Source organism: Nomascus leucogenys, chromosome 4 (assembly GCF_006542625.1).
Source record: "Nomascus leucogenys isolate Asia chromosome 4, Asia_NLE_v1, whole genome shotgun sequence".
In the NCBI taxonomy this organism is placed as follows: Eukaryota; Metazoa; Chordata; class Mammalia; order Primates; family Hylobatidae; genus Nomascus; species Nomascus leucogenys.
Genome location: NC_044384.1, coordinates 113,359,291 through 113,380,301, shown reverse-complemented (window position 1 = coordinate 113,380,301; position 21,011 = coordinate 113,359,291). Strand labels below are relative to the sequence as shown.

At 45.2% G+C, this 21,011-nt stretch overlaps 1 protein-coding gene across 7 annotated transcripts in view; it reads left to right on the top strand.

Annotated features, from left to right (window-relative positions):
• Positions 1 to 21,011, top strand: part of DLEC1 (DLEC1 cilia and flagella associated protein) — a 92,179-nt gene that overhangs the window by 30,738 nt on the left and 40,430 nt on the right. For 6 of the 7 annotated variants that reach the window (XM_030812120.1, XM_030812119.1, XM_030812122.1 and 3 more), the window contains 4 exons: positions 602 to 712; positions 3,046 to 3,245; positions 3,457 to 3,677; positions 4,714 to 4,792. In XM_030812120.1, coding sequence (XP_030667980.1) covers positions 602 to 712; positions 3,046 to 3,245; positions 3,457 to 3,677; positions 4,714 to 4,792 — 611 coding nt within the window. The remainder of the gene's footprint in view (positions 1 to 601; positions 713 to 3,045; positions 3,246 to 3,456; positions 3,678 to 4,713; positions 4,793 to 21,011) is intronic. The other variant, XM_030812118.1, reaches the window with a different exon arrangement.

Here is a 21,011-nt window from a genome sequence, read left to right as displayed (position 1 = left end):
TTGGCCGGTTGGACTGGCTCCAAGCTGTGGGTCCAGCTAGGCATGTCTCCTTGTGTAGGTCAGGCTCAGGTCTGCTCTGGATTCCCCCTGGGGTCTAAGATGAAGGGACAGGGAAGCTCTTGTCACAATGATGGCAAAGCCACAAGAGGGAAGGCTCAGCTGCACAAGTGCATTTCAAACCCTTGCCAACATCTCACTGGCCGAAGCACGTCACGTGGCCACAGTCAGGTGTGAAGAAGTGCACTGTCTCTAGTAGCAGGCACTGCAAAGTCACACAGTCAAGGGCCTGGATACAGACAGGAGTGAAGAATTGGAACCATTTATTCAATCTACCATATTTCTCATAATTCTATTTTCTTATAGACTTCCCTGTAACAGTATTTTAGCTCAAATAATACAACACAGCTTTGCCCAATGGTTGGCCTCTTTTAAGTGGCTGACAGATACTTGATTAGTTTCTTAAATCTCAACATTCCCACAGGGTTCTGAGAAGGAATTTTGTTAGATAGTTTAGGCTTGGAGGATGAAGAAAGTTTGGGTGTGGGTTCTTCAAGGTCAGTCTGGCTGGAAACACCTTGTTCTCCCCTTCCCTTCTATGAAGTGAAGAGTGTCTTCAGATGGTGTATAGACAGCGAATTGCTACGGAAACATCATTTGATCTCCCCAGAAGATTACTACACCGATACAGTGCCATTTCACTCTGCACCTAAAGGTAATGCTTCTGTGCTCTCAGTGCCTGTGATACCATTTGGGGGAAGTTCTGCAGTAGCAGGGCCACACTGGCCACCTCTGCTGCCATTTCCTTGCTCAGAGGTTTTTTTCGCCTTTTCTTTAATTTCGATGGTGACTGTTGGGAAAGTCAAATCTGAGCATCTGAGCATGCCAGTTTCTTGCTAATGCTCCCCCGCCTGTATGACTGAAGTCCAGGCTTCTCCATGTGGACTATGATGCCCCATCTGCTGCCCAACACCAAGAATTATGTAAGTGTTTGGAGTTGCAGTTGAAGAACCAAGAGAAGGAAAAACTGAAGACACAGATAAGCAAGGGAGCATGTTCCTGATGAGTGGGAGCAGGGACCTATGGGTTTTCCCATGCAGGAAAAGAGCAGCTTCTCATCCTTTCAGAATGGAGGGAAGGCTGGGTAGAGAGGCAGAGAGGGTGTGTACATGTATGTGACATTGGGCCAGTTTCCTGTGATATGGGAGGCAAGATATTCTGAGAATGAGTGGGGTGGGAGGCTGTGATGTGGGCTTAAGCAGGGAGTTAGACTTTTGTAAGAGTCCCCACGTGGATAGGGAGAAATCCCTGTGTGGATTCTGTGGCCACTTATCGGGATTGCCTAGCATGCTGGGCTCAGAAGACAAGCTCTCCCACAGCTCCAGTTGAGGGACTGTTTGATTCTCTGGGGCTTGGGAGCTGAGAAGGTGTTTGGGGTGGGAGGATTGGGATCTAGAAAATTGAGGGTGCTCCTGGGGAGAGTTCCACTGATGGTCTGAGCTACATAGGGAAGTAAGGCAAGAAAGAGGTAGCAGAATCAAGTGTCATGGAGTACTAAGCCACTTAGATTTTTTTGTTTTTGTTTTTGTTTTTGAGGCAGAGTTTCACTTTTGTTGTCCAGGCTAGAGTGCAATGGCACGATCTTGGCTCACTGCAACCTCCATCTCCCAGGTTCAAGCAATTCTTCTGCCTCAGCCTCCCAAGTAGCTGGGATTACAGGCATGTGCCACCACACCTGGCTAATTTTATATTTTTAATAGAGACGGGGTTTCTCTATGTTGGTCAGGCTGGTCTCGAACTCTTGACCTCAGGTGATCCACCCACCTCAGCCTCCCAAAGTGCTGGGATTACAGGCATGAGCCACCGCACCCGGCCATCACTTAGTATTTTAAAGTTAGTTGGAAACTCAGTATCTCATGCAGGTCAATAAGAATGGGGCTAACATGTATTGAGAGTTAACCAGGCATTGTGCTAAGAGATTTGTGATGGTATCCATTTGATTGCATTCTTGCTAGCAATGAATGTTCTCATTTAACCTTTGGGGGGATGGTTTTCTTGGTTTTGTTTGTTTGTTTGTTTTTGAGACGGAGTCTCACTCTGTCACCCAGGCCAGAGTACAGTGGCATGATCTACTGCAACCTCCGCCTCCTGGGTTCAAGCAATTCTCCTGCCTCAGCCTCAGCCTCCTGAGTAGCTGGGATTACAGGCGCCTGCCATCATGCCTGGGTAATTTTTTTGTATTTTTAGTAGAGACAGGGTTTCACCATGTTGGCCAGGCTGGTTTCCAACTCCTGACCTCAAGTGATCCGCCGGCCTCAGCCTCCCAAATTGCCAGGATTACAGGCATGAGCCACTGCACTTGGCCAGGGGTTGGGGGATGATCTTAACAGTGTAAAAAGCTCATACAAACTTTCATCCCTTCTGTGAGCTCTTTAGAAAGCATGCTAATGTATGGGGTATGTGTACATGCATGTGTGTGTGACAGTGGTCTACTCATGTTCTTTGACCATGTTGGAAAATATTTTAATACTCTAGTCCTAAATTTTGTTGTCGTTTGTTTGTTTTTGAGACTGGGTCTTGCTTTGTTGCCCAGGCTGGAGCGCAGAAGCACAACCATAACTCACTACAGCCTTGACCTCCTGTGCTGAAGTAATTCTCCCCACTCAGCCTCCTGAGCATCTGGGACCACAGGCATGCACTACCACACCCAGCAAATTTTTAATTTATTTTTTGTAGAGATAGGGTCTCACTCTCACTATGTTGCCAAGGCTGGTGTCAACTTCTGGGCTCAAGTGATGCTCCCACCTTGGCCTCCCAAAGTGCTGGGATGATAGGTGTGAGCCACCACGCCCGGCCATTTTGAATACATAGAATAAGTTCCAGGAGTAATTCATATGTTGAAGAGCAATTATAGCTGGTGTGGTAAATGTGAAAGTTTAGGAGAAAGATTAAGCTAACTGTGGCTTTGGTGGTTTTATTTGGTCATCTTAGGAATGCCCACCTCCTCACCTTGTTGCAGTAATTCAATTTGTTTCCTTGATGCTGTAGGCATCTCCCTACCTGGATGTTCAAAACTGACATTTAGCTGTGAGAAGCGTTCCGTCCAGAAGAAAGAGCTGAACAAGAAGCTTGAAGATTCATGCAGGAAGAAGCTTGCTGAGTTCGAAGATGAGTTAGACCACACTGTGGACAGCCTGACATGGAATTTAACTCCTAAGGCCAAAGAAAGGACCAGAGAACCTCTCAAGGTCAGTTTGGAAGCCTGGGCAGAGCAGTGTTTGGGGGGACAGAGAGGCAGTGAAGGGGAAGGCATTTAGATGACATGAGAAGCTGTGATGAATCCATCGCAAAATAGAGTAGAGCTTGTGCTGGCCATCTATGGGTCATGCAGTTGGTCAAGATGTCAATAAGCACAGTCCCTTTGCCTGTCATTGACTCTATGCTTTTGTATGTTTCAAGAAAGCAAGTCAACCAAGGAATAAAAATTGGATGAACCACTTACGTGTGCCACAGAGAGAACTAGACAGACTTCTGCTTGCCAGAATGGAGAGTCGGAACCACTTCCTAAAAAATCCCCGTTTTTTTCCTCCTAACACTCCATATGGAGGCAAGTCTCTTATTTTTCCTCCAAAGAAGCCAGCACCGATAGGAGAATTCCAGAGTACAAAGCCAGAACAGAGGTATGTCTTTCTCTGACTTGAACTCTCAGAAAACCTGACCCATGAGAGTTAACCTAGATGGTCCTCCATTTGGTCTGGCTGTAGAGGTCCCTAGACTTGCGGGGCAGGGTAGCAGTATCAGAACAGAGCAGGGCTGCAGGGTCACCCACTGGTGTGGCCTTTGGACCTTCCCCAGAGTCCTGGGTTTATGCTTTTCTGACCTGCCAGGGGTCTTGAGAAATAGGGGTTGGTGTGCCCTTTATTTACAATGGAGCAATCTGGGTCAAATGGAAGCAATCCCATTAGAGGCATAGGTCTTGAATAATAACAGCATTTGAAATTTGATTGATTATAAATAATTAGTGTAAACTGTGATTTTTCTTTAAGAGTGCCTTTGCCTATATATCAGTAATTGTCCTTATGAAAGTAATGAGTTGCTTCATGGGTTCATAATTTTAGTAAGCCTAAAACTATTAACATTTATTTATTAGACAACTAATATTTTTTATTGAGAAAAATTAGATACAAAAACTAGCTGGGTGTGGTGGCGTGCACCTGTGATCCCAGCCACTTGGGAGGCGGAAGTGGAAGGATTACCTGAGCACAGGGGTGTCGAGCCTGCCGTGAGCCAAGATTGTGCCACTGCACTCCAGCCTAGGTGACAGAGTGAAACGCTGTCAGAAAGAAAAGAGAAGAGAAGAGAAGAGGAGAAAAGAAAAGAGAAAGAAAAGAAAGAAAGATTAGAAAAGACTAATATTTGACATACCTATATTAAAAACCCAGTTACCTATTGGTGTTTAAACATGTAGTTTTTCCTATGCATATTGAAAATGAAATATGTAGCTACTTATGTCTTCACAAAGATTGGATCATACTGTAAAATTATTTTATAACCTGCATTAACAATAAGATCCAAAAAAACCCCCAACAAATGGCATATTGTGAATATCTTTGATGGCCTTTATGTATTTATTTTTACATTAATCAGTCACTGCCTACTATTTCATTGTATGGACAAAACTAACAGCCTTTCTCCCCCTCTTTTTTCATCCCGCAGTTGTGCTGATACTCCAGTGTTTATAGCTAAGCCACCAATTGGGTTTTTCACAGATTATGAAATTGGTCCAGTTTATGAGGTAGACATCTTGTTTCTTTACAGCTCCCACCCCATCTGCTTTCTTATTTTTAAAAAGTCTTTATTATGGAAATTTTCAACTGTACACAAAACTAAGGAAAAGACTATAACAACTCCTCATGTGCCCAACGTGCAGCTTCAACAGTTATCTACATTTTGCCAATCTGGTTTTATCTATTACTCCTACAACCTCTTCATGTGCACATCTATATGCACATGTATGTGCTGGAGTCATATAAGGAAAATATGATATCATGTCATTCTTCAGTTAATACATCAATTAGTATCTCTAATAGATAAGGGTTTTAAAAAGTAACCATAGTAGCACTGTCACACCCGGCCATATTAATAATGCTTCCTTAATATCAACTAATACCCATCTATGTCTGATCTTTATTTGTTTAAAAAAAAAGTCCATTTATATTTGGTTTCTTTGCATCAGAATCTAGACATTGCATTTGATTAAAGTATCTCTTAATTCTCCTTTAGTTGATAATAATATCTCTCCCACCTCCTGCTTTTTAAAAATGCCATTTATTTGTTAAGAAACTGCAATTTCATACACCCTGGATTTGGCTAATTGCATTATTGCGGTGACATTAAACATGTTCTTTTATCTTCCATATTTTCCACAAACTGGTCATTAGATATAGAGATTTTATGAGATTCAAGTTCCATTTTTCCTCTTTTTTGACAAGAATACTTCTTTGGTGGTACTGTGTATTTCTTACTGCATTCCATCAGGAGGAAGCATGGGATCTGGGTTTCCCATGATCAGTTATAAATGGCATCAGGTGTTGAAAGTCTGATTCATTCTCTATAAAGTTCTTATCAAACTTTCACTTAATAGTTAACAGCCTAGATGACTGCTAAATGACTATTGTCCAGATCCATTTTTTCTTCAATCAGGGCTTACAACATGGTAATTTCTAATTCTATTATTCCATCTACATTTATTAGCTTGATTTTCCATTTAAAAAACAGAAACAAAACTTTCCCTCTGACTTCGATTCCTGTCTCCTCCTCTTTCTTGTACTCTCCTGATATCTATAGGTAACTATTTCTATTAGTTTGCGTTCTTCCATTGTTTCTTTTTGAACCATAAGCAAATATGTATATATAGTTGAATCCCCTGTCCTTCTTACTGTCCTCTACATCTTAACAATATATTCAGTAATTCCTGCAAGAGCAGAGACTTTCCTCATTCCTTTTTCCCAGCTTCTTTCTTTTAAAAGCTTCCCACCATCTTGGGGAATCAGGTCAAGACCAAGCTTAGCAGTCACCAACTCTGCTCACCAGGTACAAAGACAACTAGGCCTAATGATAGCAATCTCTTCACACACACACGGATTGCATTTTATAGTTTAAAGAGCACTTGCATATCCATAATTCTTTAGGAATGTCTCAACCACTCATGGCAAAAAGCACACCAATATGGTAGCTCTATATGCTGAACATTAGAGGAAGCATTTTGCTTACTCCCTGGACTTAACAGTAATGTGTTGTCTTTTGTACTTCTGTTTCTGGGACTTCTGTGTCTGGCCATCACGTTTTAAGGACAGTTGTAGAAGCTGGCAAGCACCCAGAGGAAAGGAGCTAAAATCATGTCAATTAGGGAGTAGAATAGGGAAAAGGGAGAGCTGCTAATGGACATATGGAAGATATTCTTCTTCAGGGCTTGCAGATGCCTGCTGTGGAAGCCTGTGCTCAGAGCCTGGAGATCCTGAGGCTGTAGATGAGGTAGACATAGACTGCTATGGAACAGTCTTTCCTCTGGTCTTTGCCTACTTGTCTAATTTTCATCCCTTTGATGTTCATAACAGTTATTTACCTGGCTAAACTATAAAGTGTAAGGATAAAAACATTTCAAATTTTCAGTCTTTAAAAATTTATGTCCCATGTACCCTTTCTCTGGAACCTCCCAGGGAACATGCTTCTCTAATAGAAATGAGGAAACCAACGAAGAGGAAGGCATGGAATGTGGTACCAAGAGATCCAACATAGGGGAGAGGTGAAGGAAATCTCCAGGTTAATAACTCTTAAGAGATTTTGCAGTTAATATTGCTGCAAAGCAAAATTTCCCAAAGCTCAGCAACTTAAAACAATCATTTTATCATGCTTACAAATTCTTTGGGTGAAAAATTCAGAGACAGCACAATGGGAATGACTTGTTCCACAATGTCTGAGGCCATTGCTGGAAAGAGTCAGTGCTTAGGAGTGACATAAAAGTTGGGGTTGATGCTGTTGATGCTGTTGTAGATAGAGAGCTGAGGCTGTCTACCAGAATGTCTACACCACATAGCCTCTCTATGTGGGCTGGGCTTCCTTACAGTATGGCAATCTCAGGTTAATCAGACTTTTACATGACAATGCAAGTGAGTATCTGCACTTTTTTTTTTTTCTTGAGATGGAATCTTGCTCTGTTGCCCAAGCTGGAGTGCAGTTGCAGGATCTTGGCTCACTGCAACCTGTGCCTCTTGGGTTCAAGCAATTCTCCCACTTCAGCCTCCCGTGTAACTAGGATTACAGGTACGCACCACCATGCCTGGCTAATTTTTTATATTTTTGGTAGAGAGAGGGTTTTGCCATGTTGGCCAGGCTGGTCTTGAACTCCTGACCTCAGATGATTCACTCGCCTTGGCCTCCCAAAGTCTTGGGATTACAGGCGTGAGCCATTGTACCCAGCCAAGTATCTGCACTTCTAAGTGAGTATCCTAGCAAGCAAGAAGGAGATTGCATCGTATTTTATGACCTAATCTTATAAGTTGCACAGCACTACATCCTCTGCATGCCATAGATTACAAACAAGTCACTAAGGTTCATCCAGATTCAAGGGAAGATATGTAGACTTCATCTCTTTTTTTTTTTTAATCTTTTTTTTGAAATAATGTCTGGCTCTGTCGCCCAGACTGGAGTGCAGTGGCATGATCTTGGCTCACTGCAACCTCTGCCTCCTGGGCTCAAGCAACTCCTCCCAACTCAGCCTCCCGAGAAGTTGGGGCTACAGGTGCATGCCACCACACCTGGCTAATTTTTGTATTTTTTGTATAGACGGGTTTTTGCTATGTTGCCAGGCTGGTTTCAAACTCCTGAGCTCAAGCAACCCACCCGCCTCAGCCTCCTAAAGTGCTAGGATTACAGGCGTGAGCCAATGTCCAGCCTAGACTTCATCTCTAATGAGAACAGTGTCAAAGAACTTACGGATGTGTCTTAAAACTGCTACAGGAGTTATCCTATATGATAGCAGTAGGTGTAGTGGGCAACTAGCCCAGATTAGAAGAGGCCAGAAGGCTCTAGGAGAGGTTGATTTATGGAGATGACATTGACAAGAGTCCCTGATACATCTGGACATATGGGGGAGAGATTTGTAGGGTGTTGGAGAAGGATTGAATTATTGATAAGCACAAAGCAAACAAAATAATTAGTTGACTATTCACTCCAGGAAAACCAAAAATTGTACAAGGCAGGGAAAGGAATCACCTCATGCTCAGCTGTGAATAGCATTTACTTAGTAACTTGAATATAACATGAATTTCTAATCTAACCAGTAGTATGATATAACTATATTGGAAAGATGGGGGATAGGAAGGGCATGTTATATGGTGAGTCAGATATGGGAGAGGGAAGAGAGAATATCCATATCCTCCATCTGTAATTAATACCTAAAACTGAACAAAAGTAGTATACTATTTGGAGACATGGAAATAAATACCAAAATAATCAGCTAAAGGAGGAAAAAGTGTTTATCTTTGGGGAGTGGAAAATGGCAGGATGGGGCCAGGGGAAGAGGGCAGTATTCTATTTTCAAAACCTTGTTGAACTCTGACTCTTTAAACCATGTGGCTGTCCAATTTAGAAGAAAACAATTTAAAAAAAAAAACTTTCCACAAAAAGAAATACCAGGCCCAGATCATTTTGCAGGCACAGACTACGAAACATTCGAGCTATTCCCTATTTTATGAAACTATTTCAGAGACTAGAAAAAAGAGGGAATGTACCATCATTATTAGGTAATAAGCCTAATTACCTTGACACCAAATAAAAATATATACCAGTCTTGCTTAAGAACATAGGTGCAGAAATACTAGGTAAAAAACAGCAAACCAAACCAAACAGGAACAACACACACACACACACACACACACACACACACACACACACACACACAGCCAATTCTTTGAAACCCAGGAATGCAAGGAATGTCTTCACAGCAGGCCTTGAGTTGGCAGTTGGCTCTCCTGAGCCTATTTTTTTTTCCTCCAAAGCTTCCAGTGCTGTTAAGGAAAGCCAGTCCATGCCACAATCCTTATAATGATCACTGTCCCAAACCTTGCAGCCACCACAGCGACCATGTTTCACTCCCTGGCCTTCCACCTGCACCTCATTTCAGTTGACCACTAGTGAAAGCCTTGGTAATTGTGACGGTACCATCCCATGGTGCTCACACCCTAGTTCCCACCAGCTGTTTCACAGATGGATTGGTGTAATATGTAGTGTTGGCCAAAAATTGATGTAAATGCTGATTTAGGAATACAAACCTATAAATAAAAATAGGAAGACATACTTCATATTTATGTCGATTTTTATGTGGTGGGGGGCTGGTAGAGGATTTCAACTTTATCTGTAATGTTTTATTTCTTAAGCTGGGTGATGGAAATGTGGCTTCTGTCATGTTATATTTCATGCGTGTCCGTGTGAAGAGACCACCACACAGGCTTTGTGTGAGCAACGTGGCTGTTTATTTCACCTGGGTGCAGGCGGGCTGAGTCCGAAAAGAGTCAGTGAAGAGAGATAGGGGTGGGGCCATTTTATAAGATTTGGGTAGGTAAAGGAAAATTACAGTCAAAGGGGGGTTCTCTGGCGGGCAGGAGTGGGGGTCACAAGGTGCTCAGTAGGGGAGCTTTTGAGCCAGGATGAGCCAGGAGAAGGAATTTCACAAGACAGTGTCATCAGTTAAGGCAGGAACAGGCCATTTTCACTTCTTTTGTGGTGGAATGTCATTAGTTAAGGCAGGAACCGGCCATCTGGATGTGTACGTGCAGGTCACAGGGGATATGATGGCTTAGCTTGGGCTCAGAGGCCTGACATTCCTGTCTTCTTATATTAATAAGAAAAGTAAAATGAAATAGTGGTAAAGTGTTGGAACGGTGAAAATTTTGGGGGGTGGTATGGAGAGATAATGGGCGATGTTTCTCAGGGCTGCTTCGAGCGGGATTAGGGGCGGCGTGGGAATCTAGAGTGGGAGAGATTAAGCTGAAGGAAGATTTTGTGGTAAGGGGTGATATTGTGGGGTTGTTAGAAGGAACATTTGTCATTTAGAATTATTGGTGATGGCCTGGATACAGTTTTGTATGAATTGAAAAACTAAATGGAATAAGAGAAGGAGAAAAACAGATATAAAAGGTCTAAGAATTGGGACGACTCAGGACATCTGATTAGAGAGTGCCCAAGGAGATTCAGCATAGTCCTGCCAGCAAAGATTATTTATTTACTTCAGGAGTTTAGAGTGGCAGGTTGGGGATAGCACAACGAGATATCAGCTGTGACGGCTTGGAGAAACAGCGTAAACCGGCAATGTAAACAAGAGCAGGGCATGTATGAGTAGTTAAGAACGGTGGAATAGGCGGTGACTGTATAGACTTTGGGAGGCCGAGGCGGGCGGATCACGAGGTCAGGAGATCGAGACCACGGTGAAACCCCGTCTCTACCAAAAATACAAAAAATTAGCCGGGCGTGGTGGCGGGCGCCTGTAGTCCCAGCTACTCGGAGAGGCTGAGGCAGGAGAATGGCGTGAACCCGGGAGGTGGAGCTTGCAGTGAGCCAAGATTGCGCCACTGCACTCCAGCCTGGGCGACAGAGCGAGACTCTGTCTCGAAAAAAAAAAAAAAAAAAAAAAAAAGGAGTATGACTAGACAGAAGATAATAGGGATGACAAGTTTTTTGGGGGCACAGTCTAAGTTGGTCTGGTGTCTGGAATGAGACTGGGGCCTAATAAAAAGGAGCATCTATACAGGAGCTCAAATGGGCTGTACCTTGTAGCATTCTGAGGACAGGCCTGACTTCTGAGAAGGGAAAGTGGTAAAAGTATTGTCCAGTCCTTTTTAAGTTGATGGCTGAGCTTCGTGAGATGTGTTTTTAAAAGACTTTTAGTCTGTTCTACTTTTCCTGAAGACGGAAGACCGTAAGGGATACAAAGGTTTCACTGAATACTAAGAGCCTGAAAAACTGCTTGGCTGATTTCACTATAAAGGCTGGTCTGTTATCAGACTGTATAGAGGTGGGAAGGCTAAACTGAGGAATTATGTCTGACAGAAGGGAAGAAAAACTGTGGTGGCCTTCTCAGACCCTGTAGGAAAGGCCTCTACCTATCCAGTGAAAGTGTCTACCTAGACTAAGAGTTATTTTAGTTATCTGACTTGGGGCATATTGAGTAAAGCTAATTTGCCAGTCCTGGGTGGGGGCAAATCCTCGAGCTTGATGTGTAGGGAAGGGAGGGGGCCTGAATAATCCCTGAGGAGTAGTAGAATAGCAGATGGAACACTGAGAAGTTATTTCCTCGGGGATAGATTTCCACGATGGAAAGGAAATGAGAGGTTCTAAGAGGTGGGCTAGTGGCTTGTACTATAGCATAGCCTGCCATTGCTAGTGTGTGGCGATTAGGCCTGGTGGAACTGCCATCAATAAATCAAGCGTGATCAGGGTGAGGAACAGGAAAGAAGGAAATATGGGGAAATGGTGTGAACGTCAGGTGGATCAGAGAGATACAGTCATGGGGGTCAGGTGTGGTATCAGGAATAATGTGGGAGGCCGGATTGAAGTCCGGGCCAGGAACAATGGTAATTGTGGGACTTAACAAAGAGTGAGTACAGCTGAAGGAGCCGGGGAGCAGAAAGTATATGCATCAGGTATGAGGAAGAAAATAGATTTTGGAAGTTATGAGAAATGTAGAGAGTGAGTTGAGCATAGTTTGTGATTTTTAGGGCTTCTAAAAGTATTAAAGCAGTGGCAGCCGCTGCACACAGACATGAGGGCTAGGCTAAAACAGTAAGGTTAAGTTACTTGGACAGAAAGGCTACAGGGTGCGGTCCTGGCTGTTGTGTAAGAATTCTGACCACACTAACCATGCCTAGGAAGGAAAGGAGTTGTTGTTTTCTAAGGGATTGAGGTTTGGGAGATTAATTGGACACGATCAGCAGGGAGAGCACGTGTGTTTTTATGAGAATTATGCTGAGATAGGTAACAGATGAGGATGAAATTTGGGCTTGACTGAAGTAATGGGGTCTGTCTGTGAAGCCTTATGGCAGTACAGCCCAGGTAATTTGCTGAGCCTAATGGGTGTCGGGGTCAGTCTAAGTGAAAGCGAAGAGAGGCTGGGATGAAGGGTGCAAAGGAATAGTAAAGAAAGCATGTTTGAGATCCAAAACAGAATAATGGGTTGTAGAGGGAGGTATTGAGGATAGGAGAGTATATGGGTTTGGCACCACGGGGTGGATAGGCAAAACAATTTGGTTGATAAGGCTCAGATTCTGAACTAACCTGTAAGCCTTATCTGGTTTTAGGACAGGTAAAATGGGGGAATGGTAAGGAGAGTTTATAGGCTTTAAAAGGCCATGCTGTAGCAGGCGAGTGATAACAGGCTTTAATCTTTTTAAAGCGTGCCGTGGGATGGAATATTGGCATTGAGGGGGGTGTAAGGGTGATTAGGTTTTAATGAGATTGTCCGGGGTGCATGATCGGTCGCCAAGGAGGGAATAGAGGTATCTTATACTTGTGGGTAAAGGTGGGGGGATACGAGAGGAGGATGCGAAGGAGGCTTTGAACTGGGGGAAAGGTGGCAATGAGGTGTGGCTGTAGCCTAGGAATAGTCAGGGAAGCAGCTAATTTGGTTAAAATATCTCGGCCTAATAAGGGAACTGGGCAGGTGGGGATAACTAAAAAAGAGTGCATAAAAGAGTGTTGTCCAAGTTGGCACCAGAGTGGGGGAGTTTTCAGGGTTTTTGAAGCTTGGCCATCAATACCCACAGCAGTTATGGAGGCAAGGGAAACAGGCCCTTGAAAAGAAGGTAATGTGGAGTGGGTAGCCTCCGTATTGATTAAGAAGGGGACGGACTTACCTTCCACTATGAGAGTTACCTGAAGCTTGGCGTCCGTGATGGTCTAGGGGGCTTCCGAGGTGATCGGGCAGCGTCAGTCTTCAGCCGCTAAGCCAAGAAGGTCTGGGAAGGAGTGAGAGGGTCTTGGGCCAGAGTTCCAGGGGCTCTGAGAGTGGCTTCCAGGTGAGTTGGACGGTCCGATTTCCAGTAGGGTCCTGCACAGATGGGACACGGCTTAGGAGGAATCCTGGGCTGCAGGCATTCCTTGGCCTGGTGGCCAGATTTCTGGCACTTGTAGCAAGCTCCTGGGGGAGGAGGTTCTGGAGGAATGCCTGGCCACTGTGGTTCAGGCGTTTGGAAGTTCTTGTGTGCTGGAGATGTGGCTGGGGTTTGTCTCACAGTGGAGGCAAGGAATTGCAACTTTTTTCTATTATTGTACACCTTGAAGGCGAGGTTAATTAAATCCTGTTATGGGGTTTGAGGGCCGGAATTTAATTTTTGGAGTTTTACTTAATGTCGGGAGCAGATTGGGTAATAAAATGTATATTGAGAATAAGACAGCCTTTTGACCTTTTAGGGTCTAGGGCTGTAAAGCATCTCAGGGTTGCTGTCGAACGAGCCATTAACTGGGCTGGATTTTTATATTTGATGAAAAAGAGCCTAAATGCTATCTGATTTGGGATAAAGAAAAAAGAGTATTAACCTTGACTATGCCTTTAACTCCAGCCACCTTTTTAAGAGTAAATTGCTGAGCAGGTGGGGGAGGGCTACTCACGGAATGAAACTATAAGCCGGACCAGGTGTGAGAAGGGGAGGTGATAAAAGGATTATAGGGTGGAGGAGCGGAGGCTGAGGGAGAATTGAGACCTAGCTCGGCCTGGCGAGGAGCAGCCTCGAGAAGGACGGGAGAGGTTAGATGGGTCTGTAGAAAAGGAAGATTAGAAAGACTCAGTGATGCTTGGGGTTGGGACTGAGGGGACAGGTGGGAGGGAAAGAAGGAAGATTTGGGATGAGTTGTATTGGGAACAGAGACTAGAGAGGGACCGATGTGTAAAAGAATGCCTGGACGTCAGGCACCTCAGACCGTTTGCCTATTTTACGACAAGAATTATTTAGCTCTTGCAGGATGGAAAAATTGAAAGTGCCGTTTTCTGGCTATTTGGAACTACTGTTGAGTTTCTATTGGGGTCAAGCAGCATTGCAGAAGAAAATAAGACGCTTAGATTTTAGGTCAGGTGAGAGTTGAAGAGGTTTTAAGTTCTTAAGAACACAGGCTAAGGGAGAAGAAGGAGGAATTGAGGTAGAAGGTTGCCTATAGTGAAGCCCAGAGAAAAGGGAGAGTAGAGACACAGAGGGAAGGGGTTCGGGGGTTCTTACCCTCCAGAAAAGCAGGAAAGGGGTCGGGGCACAGAGATACAAGGTCGGGGTGCGGAAATAAGGGATTGGGGTGCAGAGATATAAGAGGTTGGGGCACGGAAATACAGGATTGGGGCACAGAGATATAAGAGGTTGGGGCAAGGAAATAAGGGATCAGGGTGCAGAGATAAGAGGTTGGGGTACTTGCCTCTCCTCCAGAAAAGCAAGACTTGCCGCTAAGGGTGAAGGACCAAGGCAGGTGTCCCTGCGTGGTCTGACACCTTTGAAACGTGGGTGAATAATCAGAGAGGCGTCCCTGCAATGATTAAACACCAAGGGAAGGCTGCCTTCCCAGTCCATGACCGGCGCTGGAATTTTGGGTCCATGGATAAAACGTGTCTCCTTTGTCTCTACCAGAAAAGGAAAGGAGTTGAAATTAAGAGAAGGGAGAGATTGAAGTGTGGCGCCAAGACTGAAAGGAGAAAGGTTGAGGGATAGTGAGGGAGGTTGGAGAAGAGAGTAAAAAGAGGCCGCTTACCGGATTTGAAATTGGTGAGATGTTTCTTGGGCTGGTTGGTCTGAGGACCTGAGGTCGTAGGTGGACCTTTCTCACACAGCAAAGAGCAGGAGGACAGCGGATTGATCTCCCAAGGGAGGTCCCCCGATCCGAGTCACGGCACCAAATTTCATGCGCATCAGTGTGAAGAGACCACCAAACAGGCTTTGTGTGAGCAACGTGGCTGTTTATTTCACCTGGGTGCAGGCAGGCTGAGTCCGAAAAGAGAGTCAGCGAAGAGAGATAGGGGTGGGGCTGTTTTATAGGATTTGGGTAGGTAAAGGAAAAAGGGGGGTTGTCTGGCGGGCAGGAGTGGGGGTCACAAGGTGCTCAGTGGGGGAGCTTTTTGAGCCAGGATGAGCCAGGGAAAGGACTTTCACAAGGTGATGTCATCACTTAAGGCAAGGACCGGCCATTTACACTTCTTTTGTGGTGGAATGTTATCAGTTAAGGTGGGGCAGGGCATATTCACTTCTTTTGTGATTCTTCAGTTACTTCAGGCCATCTGGGCATATAGGTGCAAGTCACAGAGGATGCGATGGCTTGGCTTGGGCTCAGAGGCCTGACATTATAATTTATACATTGTTTTCTAGTGTAACATTTCACAAAATATTAACAAAAGATGTGTACATGTACTGCTGTGCTACACACTGTGCTGGGTGCAGTTGGAGGGTTAGGTCTAGACCTTGCCCTTGGGAGTCTCCCAATCTGGGGTGGGAGAAAAGAAAGTGGGGCTTAAAGGGGATGAGTGGGTTGCATAAGAGGCCTCATTACATCCTGACATAGAGGTGCCATAACACTCTTTGTGTCCATGGGAAGAATGGTTCAAAGAGATACGTGTTGAGGAAGACAGTAAGTAAGAGGTGAGGTGAGCAAAACTTTGGAACCAGATATCCTAGGCTCAAACCTAACTGGTGCCTCTTTGAACTCCAGTTTCTTCAGCTGTGAGATAGAAACAGTTCCCACCTTTCCTGGTTGTTGCGAGGTTGAGGAGGTACAGAGCAGATGCTCATAAATAGTAATTGTTATTTTAAACAATAGGTCAGTTTCATGCATGTCCGTGTGAAGAGACTACTAAACGGGCTTTGTGTGAGCAATAAAAGCTTTTAATCACCTGAGTGCAGGCGGGCTGAGTCTGAAAAGAGAGTCAGTGAAAGGAGATAGGGGTGGGGCCATCTTATAAGATTTGGGTAGGTAAAGGAAAATTACAGTCAAAGGGGGGTTGTTCTCTGGCGGGCAGGAGTGGGGGTCGCAAGGTGCTCAGTGGGGGAGCTTTTTGAGCCAGGATGAGCCAGGAAAAGGACTTTCACAAGGTAATGTCATCACTTAAGGCAAGGACTGGCCATTTACACTTCTTTTGTGGTGGAATGTCATCAGTTAAGGCGGGGCAGGGCATTTTCACTTCTTTTGTGATTCTTCAGTTACTTCAGGCCATCTGGGGGAATACGTGCAAGTCACAGGGGATGCGATGGCTTGACGACAGAATAGAATGGGCCTGTGAGGCTGGAAGGAGGTATTCTCCTTGGTCTAAGAACTATTTGCCTGGTGTGGGAAGAGATTGATAGGTGGAAGTTTCAGCGGGGAAGTAGGTGGGAGTGACCGATGTGAAGGAGAAAAACTGGCCATGAGGGACAGAAGTTGGAGAGCTAGCCGCTTGTCTAGCCACCTTATCAGCAGAAGCATTGCTGTGAGAGACAGAAGTTGGAAAGCTAGCTGCTTATCTAGCCACCTTATCAGCATAAGCGTTGCCTAGAGCAATGGGATCTGATGCCTTTTGATGCCTCTTGCAGTGAATGACCTTAGCTTCCTTTGGAAGTAAAGCGGCGTTGAGTAGAGTTTTCATTAAAGAGGCATTAATGATGGAGGACCCTTGTGTAGGGAGGAAGCCTCTTTCAGCCTATATGACCGCATGGTGGTGCAGAATATGAAACGCACCTCTATGCGTTTGACATAGAGGTGTTATGTCACCTCTATGTCAGTATTTAGAATCAGTATAGATATTGACACGTAGTCCTTTTGCCAAGAGTGAGGGCTTGAGTTAAGGCAACTATTTTGGCTTGCTGAGAGGTAGTGGAGGGGGGCAGAGTGGTAGCCTCAATGATAGATGTGGAAGATACTATAGCATAGCCTGCCTTTGCTGGTGAGTGGCGATTAGGCCTGGTGGAACTGCCATCAATAAACCAAGTGTGATCAGGGTGAGAAACAGGGAAGAAGGAAATGTGGGGAAATGGGGTGAACGTCAGGTGGATCAGAGAGATGCAGTCATGAGGGTCAGGTGTGGTATCTGGAATAATGGGGGAGGCCCGATTGAAGTCCAGGCCAAGAACAATGGTAATTGTGGCAGATTCAACAAAGAGTGAATATAGCTGAAGGAGCCAGGGAGCAGAAAGTATATGCATCAGGTGTGAGGAAGAAAATAGATTTTGGAAATTATGAGAGCTGTAGGGAGTGAGTTGAGCATAGTTTGTGATTTTGAGGGCCTCTAAAGGTATTACGGCAGCAGCAGCCACTGCACGGAGACATGATGGCCAGCCTAAAACAGTAAGGTCAAGTTGTTTGGACAAAAAGGCTACAGGACACGATCCTGGTCCTTGTGTAAGAATTCTGACTGCACAGCCCAGCACTTCGGCTGTGTGTAATGTAAAGGGTTGGGATGAGTCAGGGAGAGCCAGAGTGGGGGCAGTCTCTAAAGCTGTCTTCAAGGAATGGAAAGAGGAGTGGGGAAAGGATTTAGGATCTATGGGGTCAACTAGGTTTCCTTTTGTGAGTTTATATAATGGTTTTGTTAGGATGGCAAAACAAGGTATCTAAAGGTGAAAATATCTAACCATGCCTAGGAAGGAAAGGAGTTGTTGTTTTGTAGAAGGGGTTGGGGTTTGAGAGATTAGTCAGACACGATTGGCAGGGAGAGCACGTGTGTTTTTATGAAGAATTATGCCAAGGTAGGTAACGGAAAAGAAATTTGAGTTTTGGAGGGAGATACCTGATATCCTTTGGAGAATAAATGTTGAAGGAGCAGAAGTGTGTCTTGTTGAGAAGATTCAAAGGAGGGGCTACAAAGAAGAAGGTCATCAATATATTGAATAAGGTGAGAAGTGGAGGGGTGGAAAGAAAGTAAATCATGAGAAAGAGCTTGGCTGAAGTAATGAGGGCTGTCCCTGAAACCTTGCGGCAGCACAGCCCAGGTAAGCTGCTGGGACTGATGGGTGTCAGGGTCAGTCCAGGTGAAAGCAAAGAGAGGCTGGGACGAGGGGGGCAGGGGAATCGTGAAAAAAGCATCTTTAAGATCAAGAACGGAATAATGAGTTGTGGAGGAAGGTATTGAGGACAAAAGAGTGTACGGGTTGGGCAGCACAGGGTAGATAGGCAAAACAATTTGGTTGATAAAGCGCAGATCCTGAACTAATCTGTAAGACTTGTCTGGTTTTGGGACAGGTAAAATGGGGGAATTGTAAGGAGAGTTTATAGGTTTTAGAAGCCCATGGTGTAGCAGGTGAGTGATAACAGGCTTTAATCCTTTTAAAGCGTGCTGTGGGATGGGATATTGGCGTTGAGCAGGGTAAGGGTGATTAGGTTTTAATGGGATGGTAATGGGCATGTGATCGGTTGCCAGGGAAGGAGTAGAGATGTCTTATACTTGTGGGTTAAGGTCGGGGGATATGAGAGGAAGACACAAACAAGGCTTTGGGTTGGGGAGAAGGGTAGCAATGAGATGTGGCTGTAGTCCGGGAATAGTCAGGGAAGCAGCTAATTTGGTTAAAATATCTCGGCCTAATAAGGGAACTGGGCAGGTGGGGATAACTAAAAAAGAGTGCATAAAAGAGTGTTGTCCAAGTTGGCACCAGAGTGGGGGAGTTTTCAGGGGTTTTGAAGCTTGACCGTCAATACCTACAACAGTTATCGGGGCGAGGGAAACAGGCCTTCGAAAAGAACGCAATGTGGAGTGGGTAGCCCCTGTATCAATTAAACAGGGGATGGACTTACTCTCCACTGTGAGAGTTACCTGAAGCTCAGCATCTGTGATGGTCTAGGGGGCTTCCAAGGCGATCGGGCAGCGTCAATCTTCAGTCACTAAGCCGAGCAGATCTGGGAAGGAGTCAGTCAGAGAGCCTTGGGCTAGAGCTTTAGGGGCTCTAGGAGTGGCTGCCGGGTGAGCTGGGCAGTCTGCCTTCCGGTGGGTCCTTGCACAGATGGGACATGGCTTGGAAGGAATCCTGGGCTGCGGGCATTCCTTGGCCTAGTGGCCAGATTTCTGGCACTTGAAGCAAGATCCTGATAGAGGAAGTCTTGTAGGAATGCTTGACTGCTGCAGCTTAGGCATGTGCGGCTTAGGCATTTTGAAGTTCTTGTATGCTGGAGGTGTGGCTGGGTTTTGTCTCACAGCAGAGGCAAGTAATTGTAACTCAAAAATGCATTGCCATCTGGCTGCTTCCTCTCTATTATTGTACACCTTGAAGGCGAGGTTGATTAATTCCTGTTGTGGGGTTTGAGGGCCAGATTCTAATTTTTGAAGTTTTTTCCTAATGTCAGGAGTGGATTGGGTGATAAAATGCATATTAAGAATAAGGTAGCCTTCTGGCCTTTCTGGGTCTAGAGCAGTATAGCGTCTAAGGGTTGCTGCTAAGCAGGCCATGAACTGGGCTGGGTTTTCGTCTTTACCTTGGGTAGTTTCTTTAAGCTTGTCATAATTAACAGCTTTGTAAGCTGCCTTTTTAAGCCTTTCAACTAGGCAGGAAATCATGTAATCTTGCCTAGCTATTCCTGGGGAATTTGCCTGGTAGTTCCATTGGGGATCCTCTCAGGGAACTACTCTAATGCCTTCTTGGAGGTCTGGCTCATGAAGCCGGTGGTTATCAGCGTGAGATTGGGCTAGAGAAAAAACTCTTTCCTGTTCATCTGGAGAGAGGGTAGAAGTCAGGATGATATTTAAGTCACTCCAGGTTAAATTGTAGGACAGAGTTAGATATTGGAATTCCTGTATATATTTAGTGGGGTCTGATGAGAAAGAGCCTAAATGCTGACTGATCTGAGAGAGGTCTGATAGAGAAAAAGGTACATGTACCCTGACTATGCCTTCAGCTCCAGCCACCTCTCTAAGAGGAAATTGTTGGGCAGGTGGGGAAGAGCTAGTCATGGAACTAAACTGTAAGCCAGACCGGGTGTGAGGAGGGAAGGTGGTGGAAGGATTATAGGGTGGAAGAGTGGAGGCTGAGGAAGAATTGGGACTTAGCTCGACCTGGCGACGAGCAGCCTGAGGAGGAGGGGAAAGGTCAGATGGATCTGTAGAAAAGGAAGACTGGAAAGACTCAGCGATGCTTGGGGTTGGGACTGAGGGGACAGGCAGGAGGGAAAGAAGGAGGTTTTGGGAGGAATCGCATGGGGAACAGAGACTAGGGAGGGAACGAAGTGTGAAAAATGCCTGGACGTAAGGCACCTCAGACCATTTGCCCATTTTTCGACAAAAAATTATTTAGGTCTTGTAGGATGGAGAAATCAAAATTGCCGTTTTCTGGCCACTTAGAGCCATTGTCAAGTTTGTACTGGGGCCAAGCAGTGTTGCAGAAGAAAATAAGGCATTTTGGTTTTAGGTCAGGTGTGAATTGAAGAGGTTTTAAGTTCTTGAGAACACAGGCTAAGGGAGAAGAAGGAGGAATGGAGGGTGGAAGCTTGCCCATAGTGAAGGAGGCAAGCCCAGAGAAAAGAGAGAGTAGAGACACAGAGGGAAGGGGTTTGGGGGTTCTCACCCTCCAGAAAAGCGGGAAAGGGATCGGGGCATGGAAATAAGGGGTTGGGGCACAGAGATAAGAGGTCGGGGCACGGAAACAAGGGATCGGGGCACAGAGATAAGAGGTTGGGGCATGGAAATAAGGGATTGGGGGTTCTTGCCCCCTAGAAAAGCAGGACTTGCCACTGAGGGTGAAGGAGAAGGGGTTGAGGGGTTCTTGCCTCTCCCCCAGAAAAGCAGAGAAGGGGTAGAGACACAGAGAGAAGGTGTTGGGGTACTTGCCCCTCCCCTAGAAAAGCAGGACTTGCTGCTAAAGGTGAAGGACCAAGGCAGGTGTTCTTGTGTGGTCTGACACCTCTAAAACATGGGTGAATAATCAGAGGGGCGTCCCTGCAATGATTAAACACCAAGGGAAGGCTGCCTTCCTAGTCCGTGACCAGCGCCGGAGTTTTGGGTCCACGGATAAAACATGTCTCCTTTGTCTCTACCA